General features: G+C 36.7%; 1 protein-coding gene across 4 annotated transcripts in view; it reads right to left on the reverse strand.

Annotated features, from left to right (window-relative positions):
- The window catches only part of SLC17A5 (solute carrier family 17 member 5), a 39,088-nt gene that overhangs the window by 15,332 nt on the left and 405 nt on the right, over positions 1 to 23,351 (reverse strand). Inside the window, exons 1-11 of one of the 4 annotated variants that reach the window (XM_039385634.1) lie at positions 21,446 to 21,962; positions 20,327 to 20,527; positions 18,693 to 18,926; positions 18,102 to 18,189; positions 15,288 to 15,374; positions 13,929 to 14,047; positions 12,891 to 13,049; positions 10,351 to 10,483; positions 8,245 to 8,392; positions 3,512 to 3,602; positions 521 to 2,210 (exon numbers count right to left, since the gene is read on the reverse strand). In XM_039385634.1, coding sequence (XP_039241568.1) covers positions 2,073 to 2,210; positions 3,512 to 3,602; positions 8,245 to 8,392; positions 10,351 to 10,483; positions 12,891 to 13,049; positions 13,929 to 14,047; positions 15,288 to 15,374; positions 18,102 to 18,189; positions 18,693 to 18,926; positions 20,327 to 20,527; positions 21,446 to 21,505 — 1,458 coding nt within the window. In that variant the 5' untranslated portion in view covers positions 21,506 to 21,962 and the 3' untranslated portion in view covers positions 521 to 2,072. Of the gene's footprint in view, positions 1 to 520; positions 2,211 to 3,511; positions 3,603 to 6,815; positions 8,097 to 8,244; positions 8,393 to 10,350; positions 10,484 to 12,890; positions 13,050 to 13,928; positions 14,048 to 15,287; positions 15,375 to 18,101; positions 18,190 to 18,692; positions 18,927 to 20,326; positions 20,528 to 21,445; positions 21,963 to 23,351 lie in introns of those variants that run through there. The other 3 variants (XM_027745574.2, XM_027745576.2, XM_027745577.2) reach the window with 3 other exon arrangements.

Consider the following 23,351-nt stretch of genomic DNA (forward strand, 5'->3'; position numbering starts at 1 on the left):
CAGTTCAGGCTCTTTTTATTGATACAGAAAACGCCTACATTCATTTCTATCGCTTCTACTCCTTTAAGTATCTTTTTTTTAAAAAATTCTGGATATTCAACTGAGCTGTTTTCAATGAAAAAGACTAGAAACACAGGAAGCTGAAGTTTCCAGCTTCAGAACAGGTGAAATTGCAACCCTGTCCCTATGTTGTCCTGCTCACGAACCCTAGAAAAGCAAAGGCATAAATTAATTTAATCCATATAACTTTTTTTTTTAACTTTTGTCTCCCTTCTTTTTAACCCAAGCTACTGAAAGAGTAGAAAATTCTGTAAACACGAAGTGAAATTTATCCCTTTTAATATAATGTCAGGTAGAAGACAGTACTTACCTGTATAGCTAGACAAAATACTTCTGAAGAAGGTAATTTTCCAGGAAAATATTAACCATTCCTTAATCCAGTGCTAACCTTGTTCAGCATACTTTCAAAATGGTGTTTGAACTTCAGGGAGATAGTAATTTTCAACAACAGATGCACATGTAAATATTCAATCCGTTTATTGTGGAAACACTGAAGACACAATATAGCTTTAACATATTCCCACTGAATAAGTACTAATTTAATCTGAACTCACAGTGTTTATTGTGGTACTGCTGCAGACACAAGAAGAGATTTAAACACAGTTTAAATCCACCATCAGAGAACATGACACTTCAAGGATGGCCAAAACAAAATGGCTCTTAAAGCTAAAAAGAAGAGGCAGATGCCATTTCCTAGAAATGAAGGACAGTAGGCTCCACTGGAGCAGCTTTAGTACTGGGCTTTTCTTTTGGATTGGTCGTAAATGAAAAACCCAGAACCCAGTGATGTTTCTTTTTTACCTAATTGCTCCAATCCAGGAATCTTTGGCACAGGAATTTTCCTTTGCTTTGTGGCTACAAGATTATTCAGCTGTTTGTTCTTAACAAGGCCACTGCTTTCATACACTTCATTTAATCCTACTGTGAGGCATTTAACTGTGTGTTGTGCAAAGAATGCTCTTGAGTGTCAAATTCTGTCTTGGTAGGAGACTAACAGCACCAGGTTATTGCACTAGTTCTGTTTTACTCTAGCTTTATCAGACTAACAAACAAGGCTGCTAGAGAAGAGAACTGATTTTCCTCATTATTTGCTGGCCTTATATTTCTTTTACACTGATGAGCTGACTAACATATCTACATGCAAGAGGAAAGCATTCCACTGCATCGATTTAAAGAGACAAAAAATGAATTGCCAAACAAAGTTATTTTAAGGTAAACATGCCGATATTCTATTTCTAGTTCACTCTTGTACTAGATTTAAACCACAGAGCTGGACTGCTACCTCTTTGCAGAGATGAATGAAAATAAGGCCTATTTAAAAAAAAGCTGTACTACAGAGGACACATAGCTTATTCTGTCAGTCCAAATGGTACATTTACTTCCTCACTGCTGTGTATTAGTTGTGAAGCTGTACTCGTTAAACAGGGAATGTTTATATATTCAAAACTTGTGAGTAAAATAGAAGTAAATCCTGTGTACATTTCTTAGCCATCATTGAAACACTGACAAAATAAAAGCCTTAAAAAATATTGTAGAAAACTAGAGATCTTCTACACTTTTAAATAGCAATAAACTATTAATCTCATAATGAAAATCAAAACACATTTTTTTGGTACAATTCTTTGCATGCCATTCCTCCTTACAGTGCTACATAATCATTTTACTTTTTCCTCTCATTTCAGTATCAATAAACATCTGCCTACACATTTATTCAGAAAATATTAATTAAAAACTAGAAAGTATTGGAGCCTAGCATACTGATTTAAAAGGTCTCTGTTCATATGTTTGATATCACGTCCCAGCAAAAAACTTTTATATTTAATCCAAGCAGTTTCTTGTTAGGAAATAGCACACACAGGATGTCAAATTATTTTCAGTACAAAAGATGCACACATAAAATAGTGTAACTTAATAGCTCTGAAGACTCCTAGGCATCAGTAGGGAAGGCACTTTTCCGGTCACAGAATTTTAAGCACACTGGGATTCAGCACAGCTTTGGTATTTCAACGTCTTCAGTTTCTATGCAAGCGATATCCACTGACTGCCCAGTCCTGAACTTCTCCACTTGCAAATAATGCAAAGAAAATTGCTCCAAATAGATTAATAGAGGCAGCAATATAGAAAACCGTCTGCCATTCTCCCACAGTATTCTGTCAAATGGGGTAAGGGAAAAAAAAAGATGCAGTCAATTTGCAGCTCCACACTCAAGAAAAAGTAATTTTAAAATCGATGCTACATGTCTTGCCTATTTAAATGTAAATGCCATTCAGCATGATTTCATAGCAACATAAAAGGATTATAAACATAATGGATGAAATTACCAATATAGTCAACTTCAGTTTAATAATATAGCTTACACAAATAGTCCTATCAGAATTGCATTACACTCTCTGGATCAGTTTATTATCTGAGATGCAGAACCACCAACGTGAACTCAGAGAATGTTACTGTATGGGGAAACACTACCTTGCTTTCAGGTCCTGTGATCCAAGAGCTGAAGTTCCCTGCACTATCCAGTAAGCTATTCTTAATGACAACAATTCCAGAATCATAAGCTTTTTAGTCCAAACAAGGTAGCCACCTTAACTCAGATTTCAAGAGGAATCCTCTATGGTACTCTGTGGTACTTAAGAAAAGTTCCAGATGACTACTGTTACAAACCTGTAAATGATCCTACTACAAAAACAGAATACCAGAAGAGTGCATTAATATGGGGGGGGAAACTAAAACAAACAAAAATACCCCCAAACAACCCACTATTTAAGATGTCTGGAAGAACTAATTTTATTGGAATTATGTATTAATGAATATTTTCCGATTATTTTTTAGGAAATCCTTAAAATTATCTCCAACTCCAAAAATTCAACTGTATCAATAAACTTAGTCCTCCCATCTCCCTTTCTTAAAAAGATTTTAGAATAATCCATTCAGTTCATTAAAAAATAGTAATCAAAAACTCCTCACTCCCTTTGTCTACACAAATCATTCTTTGACTAAACCATCTTGGAAGTCAAATCTAACACTAGAATCTAGTTTCTCTCTTATCTGAAAAATGCTGACATTATAACTCAGCAACTCACGTGAGAACCTAATAAAAAAAAACAAGCATGAACTTGTCCTAGTTTGATAAAACAATGCCACAACTGTCTCATCTAGTTGGCATTTTATCAGAGCTCTACTGTGATCAAAACATATTAATTTTATTCCTAGAGAATATAAAGGGTGAGTCATAAAATTTTAAAGTCCTACACAGGTCTTTGACTTTACCTATATTTTCCTGATCAGAATGAGAACAAAAAAGGCTAGGAATTAAGTAATTCACAGCAACAAAATAATATGACTTACATGTGTAACCCAGGTTTCATTTGATGACTGCAAACGTGAGAAGACAGACTTTCCATTCAATTGAGACAAAAATATAACAACTGAAAAAAATAGCAAACAGACTTACATTATGAGTGAGGTTTTTGGCAATAAGTGGCCCCACCATTCCCGGGATAGTAGCAAAAGAATTTGTGATGCCAAGGAGAATTCCAGCATACCTGCAAGAGAAGTTGTTAGTGCTGCTTATTAACTTGTCCTGCTTATCAATCATGGAAATGATTTTGTCTAAGCTGATCACATAGGCCTTATCTTGATCACACATACAAATTAAAACAAATATTTCAGTGGGAGTTATTTGCTTTTATTCTAGTAATAACTCAGTGACATTTGGTACATACATTTTTAGAGACATGGTTTAGTGGTGGACTTGGCAGTGTTAGGTTAATGGTTAGGCTTGATGATCTTAAGGGTCCTTTTCTACCTAAATGATTCTATATGTCTCTATTTTCCAGAGTCTAGTTATGGAATTTAACTTAAATTGCTCATGGTTTTGCTCAAGATCCATAATCCAAACCCACATCCCCTTTGTTAAGTCACAACAGAACTGTCTGGAATGGAGCCATTGGAGCAGTCAGAGAAGACACATTGCAGGCCTTGAAGTAGAAAGACAACAAGGAGTATGACAGAGTGCTGTTCGGCAACAATAAGAGTTGGTTCAGGTTTCATTGCTAAAAACTTGTCTGCCAAAAAGGCAATCAGTGTGGCTGCATATCTCCACTTACACTACAGTGTATATTCCAAAGACAGGAGTTCAGAGTGCTGTGGTAGTCCTTCCATTCAGCTTTCTGTGGGTCAAGGCCAATGGGAAGTGGGTCCAACTAAACAAGTTCTGCTGGTTGCTGTTCCTGCAGCTCCATTCTGAGGCTTCCTGTTCCATGAACGTGCTGCTCTATCACACACAAATGTATGCCTATGCACCAGAGGCCATAAAAACTTGCTGGGAAAACCTGGTAACTTGCTTAATATCTGAGTCCCAGCACCTTATCTCTAAGTGATTAAAGATCTCCCTCACAGGCATGTTGCAATACCAAGAGTTTGAAACTGTACCACAAGTGCAGACTTGTGAGGGAGACCGAAAAGAATTAAAAGCCAGACATTCTACAGCAGAGTTTGACCTTCCAGCCACCAGAGCACAGCCCCCTGTGGTTCAGATTGCCAAGGTGGATTTACTGGCTGAAGAATCATAGAGGATACTAACCATTGCAATTCACCACAGGAGAAAGGAGTCATCTCCCGGTGATTATCTTAGGCTGTTTAGCAGAGTAAATTATGTCCTTACCACCTTTAACGTAACAGAAAAATAATTTCATCTCTAAAGAGAAATGTATAGTTTTGAAATTTTATTTACCAAAACAGGGGAATTCAACCATATATCATTGTTACAAAAGGCTGCAATGTGTATTCATTCCAATGATATTAGAGAAACATTTTTTTCCTCTGAAAAGGAATCAATTATCTAGTTTACTAGTTGATTTTTTGCTTGAAAGTCAATACTACATATTGGTTTAGAGCATGGCAATGTATTTTAGACTGAGATGCAATGCTTTAGTTAAAACCATCTTTATTTCTTATAAACATAGCATGTAGTCTTCTTATCTTGGAATGTGTTTTAGAATTAATAGGCCTTTATGAAGCTGAATGTTCAAGTGTAACAGTTTCCCTTAGGAAAATAAGCACATGTAGCAAAACTCCTTTGAAAGCCTTTAAGTAGAACCAAATGTACTGTCTTCGACATGCTTAAGTACTACAATGCTGCTAACGCATACTTTCAAAACTAAACATAGTTAAGAGTTTCCCTGGTAGCCAAAGATCTTTGGCAACCAATTGTTGGCTAAATGCCTCTGTTTATGCCCAGTGTTTCTGACATAAGTTGCATTCTTGATAATGCTTGCTGTTTGATGCAGATAACTGCAATGCCACTCCCTCAGCACAGTCAGGACTCCCATGTGAAAAGGGAAAAAGCAAAAAGTGACATGTCTGTAGAGCAAGACCAACAGTAAGCTGTTGGTCAGGTTCTAATGGCATAGTGCAATACCCAAATACAAATCAACTTGCAGAGCAGTCAAGTAGTAAAATCAAGAGTAAAAAAAACCAGATATATGTTTAGTGTGTAGCTGAGCCACATGAATATTACAGGAGCTCATGGTAACAGCAATACTAAAATTTGTAATAATGGAAAGGTACTGATGTAGACTTAAAGAGCTAAAATAGAATAGATTTTCTTCACAAGAACAATCTTGTCTCCCTCCTGTCCCCAACTCTCCCCCCAATTCAATACACTGATAGCATAATAAATATATGTTAGAAACCAAGAACACATAGCAGATATTGTTTTTACTGGAGTATCAGTATTTTCATTCACTTCTTTCCTGTGAATATAATAATGATTTCTTTGATATAATGCAAGTTTTAGTAGCAAAAAGAGACGCTTTGCTATTCTAGCCAGCATACTTTTAACCAATCAGAATGGACATTTATGTGCTTATTGAGACTGCTTTGAATCACTCTGGGTTATTCTAATATCTTTCTAAAGATAAGAAAAACAAATTAAGAAAAATAAATATTGAGTTCCAAGTAAACGCTTAACAGAGTTTTCTTCACAATTTTATGCAAACTCCATTTTTAGCTTTCTACAATTATGTCAAGCATTTCCTTGAAATTGTGGATGTCTGCCTTGACCATTTCATCCAACAAAATTCAGACAGTTGCAAAAAGTTAAGTAAGATGGTTTTTTGCATTTCTGTATTTGAAGAAGTTTTTTTAATATGACCTTTGTTACAAGGACACGCTTTTTTCCTTCTCAGTCCCCATTTGGACAGATTTACCCTGAATTAAAACATGCATGTGCTGAATAGAAAATCACTGATTTCAATAAAACAGCACCCACCCAATAAAACAGCCATTAGAGAAAGTTTTCCCACATATGCAGCCATTTGCCTCTAGAGGCAATGCCAGGCCAAAGTCCCTGAACTACCAGCAAGTAGTTTTGCACCCATAATCAATATGCTCCCTTCTGCCTATCTGAGAGGGAAGAAGACCCAGAAGAACTTGTTTAGTGTAAATGCAAAGGGAATAAAAGCAGGACTTTATCAAGGGCAGGAGGAACAGAGCGGGATTTGGTCAGTGGGATCAGCAGCAGTTCACATGGGAAACCTAACTATGCCTGCTGACATGCATTAGCATTGTGTAACATCATTTTCTTCTTGTGTCTTTTTTCAACCCCTAAAATACTCCGTATGCTGTCATATACAAATTGACTCTTGAAACAAACACATTTGAAATGCAAAGTGAAGTATCTCAAATTAGAAAACATACACAACATCCTAGTTTGAGAAACCTCAGCCATCACCTGCATACAGAAGTTCTTTGTGTGTATGCCTCACAGAGGCACACACTACTGTTGCATGATTTCCTTTTTCCTGTCACAGCTCTCTTGCGTTCTGTGCATAGGATAAATGTTAACTCACTTAACAAGCACCATTTAATATATTTTTTTGGAAATTAACTGCTGTGGTTCTGCAAAACTAAGCTTGAAATTTGAAAGCTGTCTAATGGCTCCATAACACCCCAGATGCGCTGCTTTAACTGCATCTTCTAAATTTGTAATTCTATGTGATTTAAAACAAAGTGCATCACAGAAGCTATTCTTACTTTCAAATTTTATTCATAGTACAAGCTGTTTATAGCTGGCCACTGACACCTCCCCTCTTGCTTGCTACCTAATCTCACCTGTCAAGATTAATTGGGTTCCCACTATTTCACAGCCATTTGTTAAGTCAAAACTTGTCCATCATTGTGGACATGACCACCATCTTTTTGATTGCCAGAGCCTGGACACCACCTTCAATTAGGTCCTGAGGTCTCCCTTATAAGTTGTCTACATCTTCAGAACTTTTTATAAGTATTATTTTTATAAAATGCTTTTTCTTTCTTCACTTACGCTTGAAGGCTTTTCATTTTGCACATTAATAGAGAAACACAGTCTTCTTTGGACAGTAAGTCATTTGACCCTGTTCATTTCTAAGTGCTACCACAAATAGGTAAATGAAAGACAAAGCAAAATACTTGACTTTTGCCAGTGAGAAGAATGCTTATGTGCACTTTCAAAAGAATATACATGCATCCATCGTCTTTGGGAAACTGATGGATCTGTCAGATTCTGAATTTGTAACACAATGGAGATATTACATCCCAAAGTCTTAACTTTCCATTCTTAAAAATTAGTAATTTCAGAGCAATTGCATGTACCTGATTTGTCACCTACTGACGACAGGTCACTTACTAATAACAAGATTTGATTCCAGTGTATAGAATGTTTTCCAAATGCAAATAATATACCTGTATCACAGCGCTTAAATATGGTAATGTTCATGCTGAAGATTGATAGCTCTGATGGAAAAGTTTAAAGGAACAAAACACTTAACTGTATTCTGCTGTTCAAAAAACACTGTGCATATCAAGATCATGAATCAAATAGGAAAAAAATCTAGCAAGTATAATTCCAGGAATTATATCATTTATTACTGCAGGATAAAAACTGGAATGATTCTAAACTGTTATTTATATTATATCCTCTGCCAAAGTTGCACTTTTTGCAAATACAGTGCTTAATACTGTAAACCCAAGTAATTGTCAGTGTTGACACTCCAGGTCTGTATAGCACATGGTCCATAGTTACATTTCCAAGGCACCCCAGCAATGCATTAAAAAAAAAAAAGAGAAAAAAAAGGGAGGGTCATAAATGTTTCACATGCACTACCAATAGCTTCAGCAATACTCACGAGCTTCAGCAATACTTACGAAGGTGCTATGTCCAGGTGGTTGATGCTGTAGCCAGATGTACAAAATCCTCCTAGTGTTGTCGATATCGTCACAAACGCAACAGCCAGTGCATAGTTGCAGCCTATGAATCCAGCTGCTACTAAAAAGAACGCAGGTCCAATCATTCCTGTAAGACAGAAATCTTCCAATCAATGGACTTTTACCACAAGAGACACTTGAAGGCTCCAAACTGTGCGTACATTTTCCATACAACTTCCACTGCCCCCTGGCGTACAGAACACGGCTCTGCACGCACATGTTACAATGGGACAGTAAAGGATCGTAAATGGTTTGGGTTGGAAGGAACATAAAGACCATCAAGTTCCAATCCCCCAGCCATGGGCAGGGACACCTTCCACTTAGACCGGTTGCTCAAAGCCCCATCCAGCCTGGCCTTGAACACTTCCAGGATGGGGCAGCCACAACTTCTCTGGGCAACCTGTTTCAGTGCCTCATCATTCTCACAGTAAAGAATTTCTTCCTAATATCTAATCCAAATCTACTCTCTTTCAGTTTAAAGCCATTCCCCCTTGTCCTATCACTATATGTCCTTATAAAAAGGAAGAGCAGATGGGTTGCAAACCTATTGCTGTCTCAGGAAACAGCAGACAGATAAGAAAAATTCCACTCTAGCGGGAAAGAACAAACTTGAACTACATAAAAAAATTAACAAAAATCAACAGATACTGAAAATTACTTCACAAATTAGTTTTATTTATTATTATAAATAAATTGAAGCTACACTGACACTGGTAGGTTAACAGTGCACAGTGAAGAAATTACCCGCATTTAACTCTCCAAGTTTCAGGAACAAACACTGACTTCTTCAGTTTATAATAAAGTTGAGCTGGAAGAGTTCATACAAATACATATATGTATATATGCACATATTTCTCCTGCAGGCACATTCTATAATTACCTTTATTTCATGTTTACAAAATCTGAACACCTGGTATATCTACGCCAGAGCCTTCTGCACAATGTAGAGACTCCAGGCTAGCTTGAGAGATGCTACATTGGATACTGGAAATAGTTTCTCAGCCACCATGAGCTAACACATGTTACTTTCTGTCTGCAGCAACTTTGGTACCCATTTCCCAGTACCAGAGCCCATTTACATGCCTCCATTGTGACCTCTGTAAACAGCTCCAAGTACATGCTTTTGTTGATGAAGACAACCTGTCCTGCTTTTCCTAACACAACAACATGTTTCCTCTTGAGTTATATATACATGGGTGTGAGGCCCTGTAGTAAACTGAATAAACCAAATGGTGTAGGCCTAAAACAAACAAATAAACAAAATGCCTGAGAATTTACTATAAGAGGTGCTTTAAAGAAAGCAATTGAATCAGCTGGATTGAGAAGCAGCAAGGATGGCCATACATCAAAGAGGCTGCAACCTGAGTGGATCTTGTGCTTAATCTCTCTTTTTCTTAAAAAATTTCTTTCTCCTGCCCCTCTTTTATTCAGTAATCAATTTCTCTTTCCTAAATACAGCCATTTACCTGCGTTCATTAAAAACCCGATCTTGTCAATCTGTTGGTGATTTCAAATCATTTCTCCTTCAAATTAGCCAAGACCATTTTGGATTCTATTTGGTCTTCTTACCCTGGTAGCAACTGTAAATTTTGCAAGTCTATTCCTATTCAGTTACTTCAGTCTCAGATATACAAAACACTGAACAGCACAGAGTTGGGAATGGGCTCATGCAGAACAATATCCTGGGTTAGTCTGATAAACCTTATTTGATAACAAGGTTTGATTCTGTCAAGCAATTATCTCCCCTTTTATGGTGATTTTACCTCACCATTTATTTCATCGGTTTGCTTGGAGTAATGATGTATCTTGACCTAAACAAAGCTTTTGGCAATCTCTTATCGTTCTCTTATCCAAGAGACCTACATTTCACGGAAAAAGACAGTATTTGCTCTCGACACATTAATGTACAAATAAAGCTGCCTCTCTCAAGCCATGCACAATGCTGCCTCATCTCACAGCAGAATGTCAGACTACTCTCCCAAGCCCTGTATTTTCCCTAGATTGTTATTCTTATTATACGTTCCAAGTGATGACAGTTGCACCTACCTATTAGGGTAAAACATTTGCGAACACAAACAGTGGAGAAGTTCTGTTTTTCCCGTAAATAGTCAGCAATTTGCCCAGACAGAATTATACACAACCAGCAGCCAAAATAAGGTAGGGCAGACAAAAATCCATTCTGTTAAGGAGATTAAAAAAAGACTGTTTAAACACAGAAATGACAAATCAATATGCTGAAAAATCCCTTGTGGTACAACATTAACTGAGACTGAACCAGAGATGTCAAAACCACCCATCCACATAATTGTTGTTGGTATCACAGAAGAGAGAAACCTATGGAAACAAAAAGCAAAGCACATTAAAGTTACCAATGTTCAAACTCTCCATTGCATGATGTAATCCACAACTACCAATGCAGACAGACAAAAACCTCAAAGGTTTAAATCAGCAATAGGGTTCAGGAAAAAGAAAACTACAACTGAAGGTATCCTGTGGACATTAACCTGATCATGAAAGTTTCCAGAAACACCAATATCAAGCGAGTTACTAAAGTAAGTGGAAGCTGGAAATATTATTCAGAATTTTGAAAACTTTACAGAATCTCTGGGTTTTGTACTACTATAAGTCTTCCACATTACATTATTCTATATCTATCTGCTGAAACATCTGATGCTGGCTGTAAGCAGAGACAAGATACAGAACTGGCACTTTCAATCAGATCTAGGCTGGACATCCCATGACCCCAAAGCAGAGCTATTATTCATGACCTGACATTACATTGAAGTCACCAGTTAATTCCCATTACTTTAAACAAGTACTGTTTAGAGACTTCTGCCTGATTCTGGATGTTTTTCTGATGAAGGGAAACAGAAGATACTACTAAGCTGCATATGCTTACAGCCTTTCCATACAATTACGGATAATTACTGACAACAGAGCTATAATTTGACCTAATCTGTGATTAAAAAGAAGTATTTGAATAGAAATACTATAACATTTGTACACTAGGATGAGATGTATATTTGTCAAGAAATTAAAGATCCCCTAGGAATTTTAATTTGAAATGAGACCAGAAACACATCCCCAGCTGAAGCCCACTTTATCAGCATTCACACGTGCTGCCTGTTGGGTTTCAATACTCAGCTTTCAAAAACAGTAAATAAAATTTTGCAAAAGAGAAGATAATCTCAGAAATTAAAAAACTACTTTTTTGAAGCACTATTCAAAGACACAGCATTATTTTTAACCAATTCCTTTATTTTAGGAAGGAAACTGATGGACCATAGAGTAGCAACTGTATAATATTTTAAACGTATTTTCCATCTAAATGTGTGGCAAAAAAGTTAGTCCAAGTATGTTATGCGAGCTTTTTTTTTTTAATGTTCATAACAGCCAGTACTCTAAATCACTCCTAAAAGAAGAAACGTAACTCAGAGACATAGGAAACCACAGCAGAACCTGTTACCATTTAATGCAACTACATTTTACAAAACATATGTAACCGAGAGCTGTGGTAGCAAATGACTTTCACAGGTATTCCCTGAAGAGGCATAATAAGGAACGCAACCAGCAACTTCACTTTGTTTTTTCCAGCCATTTTTGCAGCTTTCCCTACTGCAACCTTCTTTTCTAATGCCAAGATTCCCCATCTTCTCCTCTCAAGATTGCTGGCACCACCTCCTTCTTGCATGGCATGCATTTTCTGTTTGCTCTAAACCAGTCTCACATGTTAAACCAGGAAAAGACTATGTGAAACTTCTTGAAATTTCTGAGCACCTTTTTACTTGAGCTATAGCAGTTTCTCCAGGTAAACATCACCCAAATTGTCCCATTAAAGACAAAACAGTCCAGTCCAGTAACTGCTATAAACAATAATGTTCTACCTCCCCCACCCCATAATTTTTCCCTGGTAAATAATTTAACTTTTAAAAATTTCCTTGAAAAGCACTATATCTGGACCTTAAGTTGTTTTGTTGTTTTGTTTTGTCCTTTTCACCTCAGTAAGAAAAGACATTTTACCTCTGCTGCTCATTGAGGAAAGAAAGTGACAATTTGGAAAGTGATCCAAATCAGAATGAAGCTTCCCCTGTCCCTTTCTCTTCCTCCTTACCCCCCCTTCTTAAACTACTTTCAAAAATGCCACTTGTCCAACGGTTTCCTTTGTTTGACTTTTCTTTTTTAACTGGAAATGCTTTCCTTCATGAGTGAGCAAAGGAGTACATAGTATTTCAGAGAAGGGTATAAAATCTGAAGCAATCACAGAAATCATGTAACAGGGAAAAATATTTTTACAGTTACTGTTTCAAAACAGAACAGTTAAAGACCTGTAACATGTGTCTTCAACCAGAAAAATTAGCTCAAAAGCTAGGACTAAGCTAAATGTCAAATAAGTCAAAAAAGTGGACATTATAAGGCAGGCAACATTTTTGATGTATCTGCTTAATTGTGTGGGGTTATAACTTCCCAGCTATACATTTACATTTCAAGGTTCTTAAATGGGTTCCTCTATTCTAAACAACAGAAAGATCTCTGCTGTTTAGTTTCTTTAATTCAGAAGAAAGTGATTATATTCATATTTATCTCACCTCCTGTACATCAAATCGCAGGATCTCCTTCATGTATGTGGGCAAGAGTGTAAGAAGTGTATAGAAAGTCCAGTTGTAAGAGAAGTGTGCCACAACGATAGCCCAGAGTGGAAGGGACTTCAGTATAGGTCTCCAGGGAACAGATTTCTGTGTAGAAAGCTAGCAAGCAGGAGACAAAGAGAAGAGAAAAAGCAATCATGACACCGATATGAACATTTACTAAATACAGTGTTTTGATGCTACCTGAATCTATGCTGATCATCCACTCTGAGAGGCACGAAATGAGTCTCAGTTGATGCAAGTTATTAGCAATGAATTAATTACTGTGTTCAGTTCTCAGTGAAGGTATACTAATGTATGCTACTGCTCTGATATTTACTACTGCAAAGTAAACCAATTACTATTACATTTCATAATCAGAATTTCTAGAAGTACACCTTCCCCTGTTGAAATTTGATGCCTGTTGCTTTTACTGTAAATCATGAAATATTTAGTCACCCCTCAGGTGTTTACTTAGCTGAATCTTTCTTACTCAATCCTAAATATTAATTTTGATCTCTCAGCCAGCTTCACTGTCTGTAAATATATGTCCCCAGTCAAAGGAATAAACTCTTATGTACACTTTAGGAACTGGCTCATTAGCATTTTTTCTGCAAACAGTAATTTCTTTCTTACCTGAGAGGACACATTTAAAAAAAAAGTTGCAAAATATCGTATTGCAAATGTTAAAGGCATCATACAGGTTTGGATGTAGTATGAAGTCATAGATCTGAGCTTTTTTTAAATAAAAAGCTTTTTAAATAAAGCACCACAACAATGTCTGTAACACAAGACATTATTGCAAATGCTTTGTTTGATTATTGATTGTTTCTCAGTTATACAATTGTGCTGGGTTTTTTATATTTTTTGTTTGAAAAATTCTGCTTCCATCTCAGGTTAAGAATGTTATTCTAAACAGAAATAGAGCATGATGCTAATGACAATATTTGTGGTTTATGTTCTGACTAAAGTAAGTAAGTCTATACTGAAATGCTGTACCTGATCTTTTAGAGAGGACAGTATATATTCTCTTTCAGCATGCGAAATGCTCCTGTGAGTTTCTGGTGTATCACTAACCAAACACATCCAGAAGAACCACCATAATACGCCAAGGGCACCTATTGTTGGGAAAAGATGGGTGAAGAGATAGAAATAAAAAAAATAAGCAATTAGAACGAGAGAATGGATATCACCGACTCTCAAGATGATTTAGTCAGTGTTTTCTCAATACTCCAATATAATTTTAATGAATACTATTTTTGTATCTACCTAGAAACACTAGTTCCCCAAAGTGGCTTAACAATCCACATATAGAGATAATACACAATGAAAATGACTAAGCAGAATTTTTTTCTTCTGTTTTTTTTTTTTTCTTTTTCCCCTCCTACTTGAAGTGCTTCATACAGCAAGAAAGTTGCATACACATACATAATTGTATTTTTATCAGTCACATGGAACACAAAGGATATGGCTCACCCAAAGGAAATAAAAATTCATATACTTTGAGCACATACACAGAATACCAGTACATACAGTTTAACTGATGTACCAATCATCCTTTTTTTCCTTAAGCCAACCCCAGAATTGTCATTTAAAAAAAGATAACTTTTCAATAGTCAGTCCAAATTAACTGCACTTTTCTGTAACTGTAACATTTTAACTTATTTAATTTTGTTCAATTTTTTGATTTGAATAGTTTTAATTTATAAAAAATTTGAGGTGGTTTTGTTGAGGAAAGTGTACCCCTTGTCTTTTATTCCAATTCTTCCTTTCCCATGCAGAATATGAAATGGCTCAGACATATAAATAGACTTGTAAAAAGCATCAGTTCGTTCTATAACATGCTGTTAAAAACTATTTTCTGTTTGAGCTTCTCATAGAACATAAGTCACAGCAAACATGCTATGCTTTGCATTTTGGGCATTCCTTCAGGGCTCCTGTGACGGTTCGAGGGAGATTTTCCTCAGTTTCCATTTTAAGTAGCAGTAACTTTTCACACGTTCTTTCATTCAGAGAAGTTTATTCCTGGGATTAAAGCTATTAATTCAATTTCACACTTCAGATAAGAAATTTCAGCCTGTTGTTTCCAAGGGATGGGAGAGTTAAGAGCATTTGACTTGTACCGACTTTTGTTGGTACAATAGACAGCTTTGCTCATTGGAACCAAGGCTTATATAGCCACTTACTGGAATCTACTTAGCTTTAAATATCTCTAATTGCCCAGAGGGAATAAAATAGCAACCCAACATGCTAAACAAGCTTCTAAAACTTAAAATAAGTTTAACAATATACAATGCTTTTCAAAAAGAATATGCATTGTATATTTGATAATTAAGAAAAATCAAAACACAAACTCACCAAATATGTAGAACACATAAACCCAGTTCATATAATAGCAAATTAAACCAGATAGTGGCAGAGAGACAACAGTTCCCAGCTGTGCACCTACCGGAAGAAAGCAAAACAAAGTGGAAAATAGTTAGATCCCCTATGGGCCCCTTAAGTATAAGTGGCACTTTATAAGTATTTTATTTTTCTGTAATAAATCATGCATAAAGATTTGTCACTACCAGTAGAGGGTTACACTTTGATTTAAAGAAACATAGGCACAATAAGCTGCTTTGGCAGCTCCAAGCAAACTAGAGCCACAAAGCCCTAAGCAGCCAAAATTAGAGGGAAAGAGCAATAATAGATAAGCATTCTTGGTACACTTGTCTCCAATAAAGTGATGGCTTTAATACATCCAAACGAATGCAAATTAGTCAACTGGTATTGCTGCTAAACAAGAGAGAGATGATCACAGAATTATTAAGAACTTGAGGGTATAATATTTTGACTTAATATAATCAATTTACATTTCTTGTATCTCCTTCTAGCTCCACAAAAAACAGGAATGCTAGAAACAAGAGCCAGAAGGCATCCATATATAACCAGCAGGTTCAAATTCCATGATCCCTAAATCCACAGGGTGTAAGATCAGGAAAGGAAGAAGGGAAAGAGGAACAGATTACAGTTCAGAAACAAGCCAAAAGCCAGAAAGAGGTATTTCTGTGCTTATAATGCAACATACATTTTGCAAAGGATGGTAGGTGTTTCCCTCTCCCAAATCTAAACCAGAAATCCAACTCATATTATTTACATACTTAGACGCTCTACTAGTGACAAATGGTAGATCTTGTCTCTTAATGTTAGTCGTATAATCAATTCTCCAAACCTAATCTCAAATCAGAAAACATTAGATTGTTTCTATAGCCTGGCTACCTAGATTCTATCTTCATGGAAACAGTAATTTTTATTTGAGGCAGAAACTTTCAACCACAAACAACAAAATCACATACATCATTCAAAATATAAATCAAAATAACTACACATAACCTCAACCATGTTTTCTCAGAATATCAACATGATCACGATTAAATTAACCACAGACCACGTGACTGCCAACAGGGCAGAAAGAAAACAGTCTGTCAAGTTTACACAAGATGCCTTATCCACCCATGTCTGCTAACAGTTGGCTGTTCAGGGCCACAGACTCTTCTCACTAGTACATTAGCATATAATTTCACAAAATACAAAAGGACAGTTTAAAAACTCCCAGCTGCTAAATGGAATAGAAGTCAATCCCAACTCTGTGCCCTCTGCTTAACTTGTGTGCTGGATCTCACTTCTTTTGAAGCAGATTTAATAAAGTACTAAGGCAGAAAACAGATACAGAAATTAAAAAAAAAAGAGAGGAAATAAAAGTTTTCTGCTGCACTGGGGGGTGGTGTTAAAGTATCTCGTTGAAGGGTCTCATGAGTGCCTGAAATAGCAAAAAGGAAGGAACTAGACCCTTGGCTAGGAGGGAAGTGAGGAAATGTGAGGAAGAAAAGATTAAGGCTTCATTCCTCTTGTCACAAGTGAGTCACTAGACTGGCTTAGCTCCTTAAAAAACTGTAGCTGAAATTTACATGGTATAGCCCTGTCTTCTTGAGGAACCCGATGATGAAAAGTAATTTATTGTAACAAGTAATACTAACAAGAGTGAGCAAAGCAAACCATTACTTCATTAACTGAATGCAAAATTTGTCATCTGCAAAGAAATAATATCACTTTTGACTAGCACATTAAAAAACCTATGTGTTTCACCTGCTCCACAAATACAGCGTTGAGCAATGTGACTGACCACTAAGTCCCTAAAATGCAAAAATGCTCAGTGGAGATGGGCAAGAGCAATGTGACCATTAACCTTGGGGAATAGCACAGGATGTGACCAACCATACCTCTCTTGCAAAGCAGCTGATTTTATCTCAACACACACCAGAGTGTGGCCTTTGTTTTATTTTAGATAAGCAGCTATGTCAGTTGAGTGGATCTGATGGGATAAATGAGTCACACCTTATTCCTTAAAAGTGTGACTGTCTCCCTGAGTTAGCCAGACCAACATGAGGGAAATGAATATGTGGGTCAGCCCAACACAAACTATAAAAGCTAAACAACTAAGAAAAGCATTTCTGAGAGAAAATAGACTCAAAAGCTGCCTTCAACTCAAACAAATATTGCAATTGATATATTTCGCTAAGTGTTAACTTACATTTGTACTGTACTTTCACTATATTCTGTATCACTGCTAAATCAAAAATCCTGTATAACATCAAATATCTTCAAACAAGTAAATTTGATATCAAACAATACATCTTCCAGGCATAGAATATATAAGAGAATCTGGTCTGGGAGTATTGGACTTTAACAAGGAGCTCTTCCAGTAATACCTGGGACCTTGGACATTTTCTTCCCTACATTCCTCCAAAAACACTTAAAAAAAAAAATCCAAAAAACAACCAACCAAACACCTCTATCGTGTGACTGGTCCTGCTTTTTTGTTCCTAATATTAAATCTCTTTTCTTTACAGTATCTTCTATTAATCAGCTTCCCAGTAACTCTTTGCATCACTTTAAACCAAAGTTAGGCTGAAGTTTATATTTAGTTGCAGATCAATACCTTTTCTCAGAGTTGTAAAAGCCATGAGTAAATGAAGAAAACCAATGCAAAGCAAGACTTAATTTAACATTATGCTTTCTGGATTAAATGCTGATTAAAATTTACAATATAAATCCCTTTGATTTAAGTCAATCCTCCCCCTTACTGCAATAAAAATGTATAATCCCATTATCAGCGTGGGAATTTCTCACCTGCATATGAAATACTAAGGAGCTTGCTTCGTTCCAGTGGAGGAGCCCAAGAAGACCACATTGAATGCATAGCTGGGAAGGTAACACCCTAGAAAACATTTCAGTCTGCTGAAATGCAAGGACTTTAGGACTCCCTTCAGCTTTACATGGTTCAAAGCTTATTTCATTAAAAAGCAGCAATACAATCTATTAAGTTTGATGTTTGTTAAGAAACTACTTATAAAAAGTGCACAAGGCATGAAAATAAGAAGATAGAATTAATTTCTCCTGGTTTTGATTCCGTATATAATGGAAAAGCATCAACAATACAAACAATAATGTTGTGAGGTCCTGGTTTCAGGAAAATGGGAAGGGATAACTCTAGTTTTGACCCAAGTGTCCTTACAGACAAAACTTTTTCTTATTTGAAAAGCTTAGGCTAAAATATAGTGCAAATTTTTTAATTATTCAAAAAAACCCAAAACTAAGCCACTCAAAATTAAACAATCCATATACTTCTCCATCATACCAACACCCACAGGGTTTAGTCACTAAAAGTCATTAATAAATTATTCAGACACATTTTCAAGTTACACAGAGAAAAAGTATTACCTCTCCCAGTCCTTCCAAGGCTCTGACAGCTATGAGGTAGCCAACTCCCAAGTTTGCAGCTAAGGGAGTAAGCAAGGTGAATACAGAGGTACCAAAGATGCCAAACCCAAGCAAAAGCTTCCCTCCAATTCTGCTTGCAAGATATCCTCCTGGAATCTGAGTAATGATATAACCATAGAAAAAAGAACCAAGGATCCATCCCTGAGTATCAGCATCCCAAGAATACTTTTCCCCCTACAAAGAGACAAAAACCAACAAAATGCAGTAAGTTCAAAATAGCAGTTTTTCTGACCATATTTTATATAACACTGATCCATCATTTAGTCCTTTATAACTGAGTTTCAAATTTTTTGTGGCCTATTCCCTAGGGTCTCCTTCCTCTACACACATATATACTGCAATCAAAGTCGTGTTAAAAGCTAATTCAGGTAGTTTACAGTCTGTACAGACATATCTAGACCAAGCATGAGAATCATCACAACGTGAAATGTAATTTCTGAGTTCTAAGCAGTTTGGGATAGGTGACAGGTACAGACTACGCAGTCTGCCTGAGTGCAAGTCCCACTTCTGTATTGCAGTGGGGACATTCTGTCACGATCTAGAAAATGGCTTTACCCGCAGAAAATTTATGGACAAAAAAAACAAACAAGGAGATGAAGGTGCTTAAATTTAATATAAAAAAAGAGAGCAGTCAAGGACAGGATTCACAAGGGTAGGTGGAATAATGAGATAAGCACAACAGAGGGAAGATGAGTTTAGTAGACAAAGTAATAAAAATGAAGAGGATCAAAACAAGGAGTCTGCAGCTATAAAGGAAGTCAGCAAGAAGATATGGACTGCTGCCCAGTAAAGTGATTCTGAAGTTTGGGATCACTTCCAAAAGAAAAAATTTTAAGCATCTAAATGAGCAGCATAGATTTCACAGAGGCAATGAGACAGAATCTTCCCATAAAGTTCACTGTTATAATTTGTGATAAATAATAAATGACCTCTAAACAAGCAAAAAAAACGAAAGTAGGAAGATAGTAAGAGTGCCCAGCAATAACTTCAGCTATGAGATCTCTACAAGCCCAAATTCACAAAGTTGAGGGTTTTTTTAAAAGCTTTTTTTTATATCAAACAATTTGGTTAAGAAATGTGATTTTAAGAAGTACTGGAAGGAAAGTCAGAGATAAATGACATAAAGACAAAAAACACAATCTGGGAAAGAGATCAAAGAAGTGAAACAAAAAATATTACATGTTAATTTGTAATGAAATTTCATGCCATTATGACTGTATGAAGAACAGGCAAATGTGGACATTGATATGAGCTCTGATGCAGATATAACAGTAACAGTTGATCACTGGCATATAAAACAGTGAGTCACAACAGATCTACAGGGACAGATTAGCCAATTTTTAAGGAATAGCGCAGGAAGGAGGTATATAAAAAACCTGACCCTGAGCGCTCCTAAATTAGCTAGTCATTTAAAGATAGTATTTTCAGAATAGCTTCAAAAGAACCACTGGAAAGGCCATCCAGTAAAAAGCAGCCTGTTCTCTTGCCACCTAAGTATGATTCTATCTATCACAGACTTCCACCAAAACCACTTTTACAAGCTGCATTAGAGGACAGTATGTTTGAGACCTCACCGTTGTGTTGCGAGGAACATTTATGGTGGAAGAATGCTCTGGACACACATTGGGAGTTGCATTCTTTGCTAAGCTTGTGTTAGGTTCTACCATATCCACCAGAGCAACACTTAGGTTCACACGTAATGCATACAGGAGGAAGAACCCAAAACAGGCCAGGAGTGCTAGGTTGTAGCGAGCTGAGCAGCATGCAGGTACTGAAACGAGAGCAAATGAAAAATGTTTGTTTTAACAGAACCTAACAAAATAAGAACAACTGTTAAGCAGTTTTTACTAACAGTCTTAGAAAAAACAGAGAAAGGAGACAAGCTAATTTTTCTTAAGGGGTTTATTCAATAGGGGAAGTGGCTGAGTGTGGTTGGGAAAAAAATTTTAAAAAGTCCACTTTTGGATTGATGTGCAAAACAAATGTAATCTTCGTTTAGACAACTGGCAGCTACCCACACAAAAGCACGGGCTGCAGTGAAAGTCTACTGTGTGGTCTGTGGAAATGGATTTTGAAACACAGTTTCAAACATCCTCTCCAAAATACTGTAATACTTATTCAAAGTAGAACTTCACACTTAAAAAAAGCCCCAACCCAAATTAGTGGGAAGCCTGTCATACACACAAAATGTCTCAAGAAAACAGATACTCTTAAAGTAGTCGTAAAGAACAGTCATTGTGATTCCAAGCTTTTTTCTAGGACAAGTCTTCCTTCTATAAATTTGCTTACAAGGGAATATGCATTTGCTGACAGTTCCAAACAGACCAAACTACCAGAAAGGGGAATGGCAAATACTGCGGTAGCACTGTGAAACAGAACAGTTTCTCAGTTGTCCCTCTTGGCAGTCACCATACAACAGTGACAAAGGAAAATGAGTCTTAAGATTCAGCATAAAATCTGTGTTGTGACATTAAGTCGACTCCGCCAGCTAGTTAAACACAGATATCAGACTTTGCACTGTAACACAGTTATTGATTTCCTTGTACAGTAGTACACAGCACCATTTGGCAAAGATCATAGTTGAGCTATAAAAGTTTAGAGCTCTGCAGTTACTCTTTACGAACTGGGAATGCCTCAAACCTACTGAGCAGATATGGCAAACTGTTGAGAAACTACTTGAAGAACCTATTGGATTTACAAATAGTTAGGGGGTTGAGTTTCCCCTCTTGTGAGGAAACTACGGTGCTAGACATCTGAAGCTCCAGGAAGGCTGGGGATCAGCACCTACAGATATTACATCAGTCTACAGTGACCTCATCTTCCTCTGACTATTCAGAATTCAAATGATGAATAGAACAAGTACATCTATGAACAACAGGACTGACTGGAGCTTCATCTGATACCGCAGCATGTCACTTGACTGGATTCTCTAATCCACAGGAAGAAACAAAGAGCATGCCATGTGGTCAAGTTAATGTGATACTTTTCCCTTCCCAGTAACTTCCCTGAAAAAAGGAATGAGGCCATGCAATTTTATTTTTCAGTGGGGAGACCAACAGAGCCTTTCTGCAAGACTGTTATTCATGAAATTAGTAGAACTTTCCCATTTTTGAAGTCTCTAACCCTGACGAACTCTCTGTGAAGTTCATTATGGCTACACAAGTTGTTAAAATGACACAGGGATGTTGTATTCCTATGTTCATTTAGTAAACGAGTAATAAACGAGGCTATTGTATAAATATGCAAAACCCCTTCCAGACTTGCAGTATTGCAATCTTGCCTAGCAGCATTTGAAAAAGGCACACAGATTTTTAAATAAGAAGAGCAGCCAAGATTTGATTGCTTACTTTAAAAACAATAGGCACCAAGAACAGGAAGTGCTTACTGCACAAAAACTAGTCAAGCAGCTTTGTTGTCCTTTATTGCTGTTTAAAAAGCAATTTGCCTTAAGTAGAAAATGTAATTTATAATAATAAATATGAATACAGGTAAAGCTATTTAATCATTCCACTTCTTGTACTTGCTGGGGTTAGACAATAATAACAGAAGGCTGAATATCACAGTGATGATGTAAACCGTCCTTGGAAATGCAGATTAACTGGAAAATCCATTACTCTTCCTCTGTAAGATTCTCACTGGATTGTCTGGACAGTAAGCTCCACAAAACAGGTGTGTAAGAACTTAAGGTCAGTAATGTCAGATTTTTTTTTTCAACTGTAAATAGTTTATTATAAAAACCCAACAACTATGTTGATATGAAAGCCTGAAACAAACAGCTACTAAATTACTGCTTCCCTGTCATTCCACTAAGCGCATTTGCAATACCTGAGAATATTAGATCAGGTTAATAGAACAGAAGATTCAAGAAGATTCCAGATATATTTCAGTCACTCACCTCTTCAGGAGATTGGTACAATCAAAGAGACACAGACATGCAACTCCCCTAAAGTTTAAAGCAGGTAACCATCACGTTCAAGGTCTTACCTTGACTAGCAGTCTTTGGTCCTACGTCTATGGTTAATTCTGACTTCAGGGGCATGCTTTAAAGTACTGTAGCTATAATGTAGCTATAACTGAACAAGATTCTTAAATTGCAGTTAAAAAATAGGTCTGTGCTGCAACTTGCACAGCAGTTAAAGGAAGTTACTGGTTACCTCCAACCGGAGCCTGACGCATTGTGCAAACTTAGGAACATATTGCTTTAGTAAGACTTGAACTCAAATTTCTCTACTTCTGTCACTTTTATAAAGTCATTTTGTTAGCAGCTTCCCTTGACGCAGTCATACATTTGCTTAAGTAGATTAGAGCATCTTTGCAAGGCATACTGAAGAAGCCAAAAATCTTTTTACCGTTTATACATTCCGGGAAACAAACCAGCACAGACAACCACTAAACACGCAAGTTCTGTTGTCAAGCCCTGACCCCATAAAGAGCCTCCTCTCCTACAACTACATCCGTGCCTCCTTCCACCTTCCTTCTTCTCCATGGTTTCATAACAAGCCATTTATCTTACTCAAAACCTGCCTTAAAATGAAATTCTGCTACGACCTCGCAGTCTTTAACAGTTAGACAGGCATTTGGGCTGGAATTTCCCACTTG

This window comes from Pipra filicauda, unplaced genomic scaffold (assembly GCF_003945595.2).
Source record: "Pipra filicauda isolate LSUMZ 115617 unplaced genomic scaffold, ASM394559v2 scaffold425_size644529_pilon, whole genome shotgun sequence".
NCBI classification, from domain to species: Eukaryota; Metazoa; Chordata; class Aves; order Passeriformes; family Pipridae; genus Pipra; species Pipra filicauda.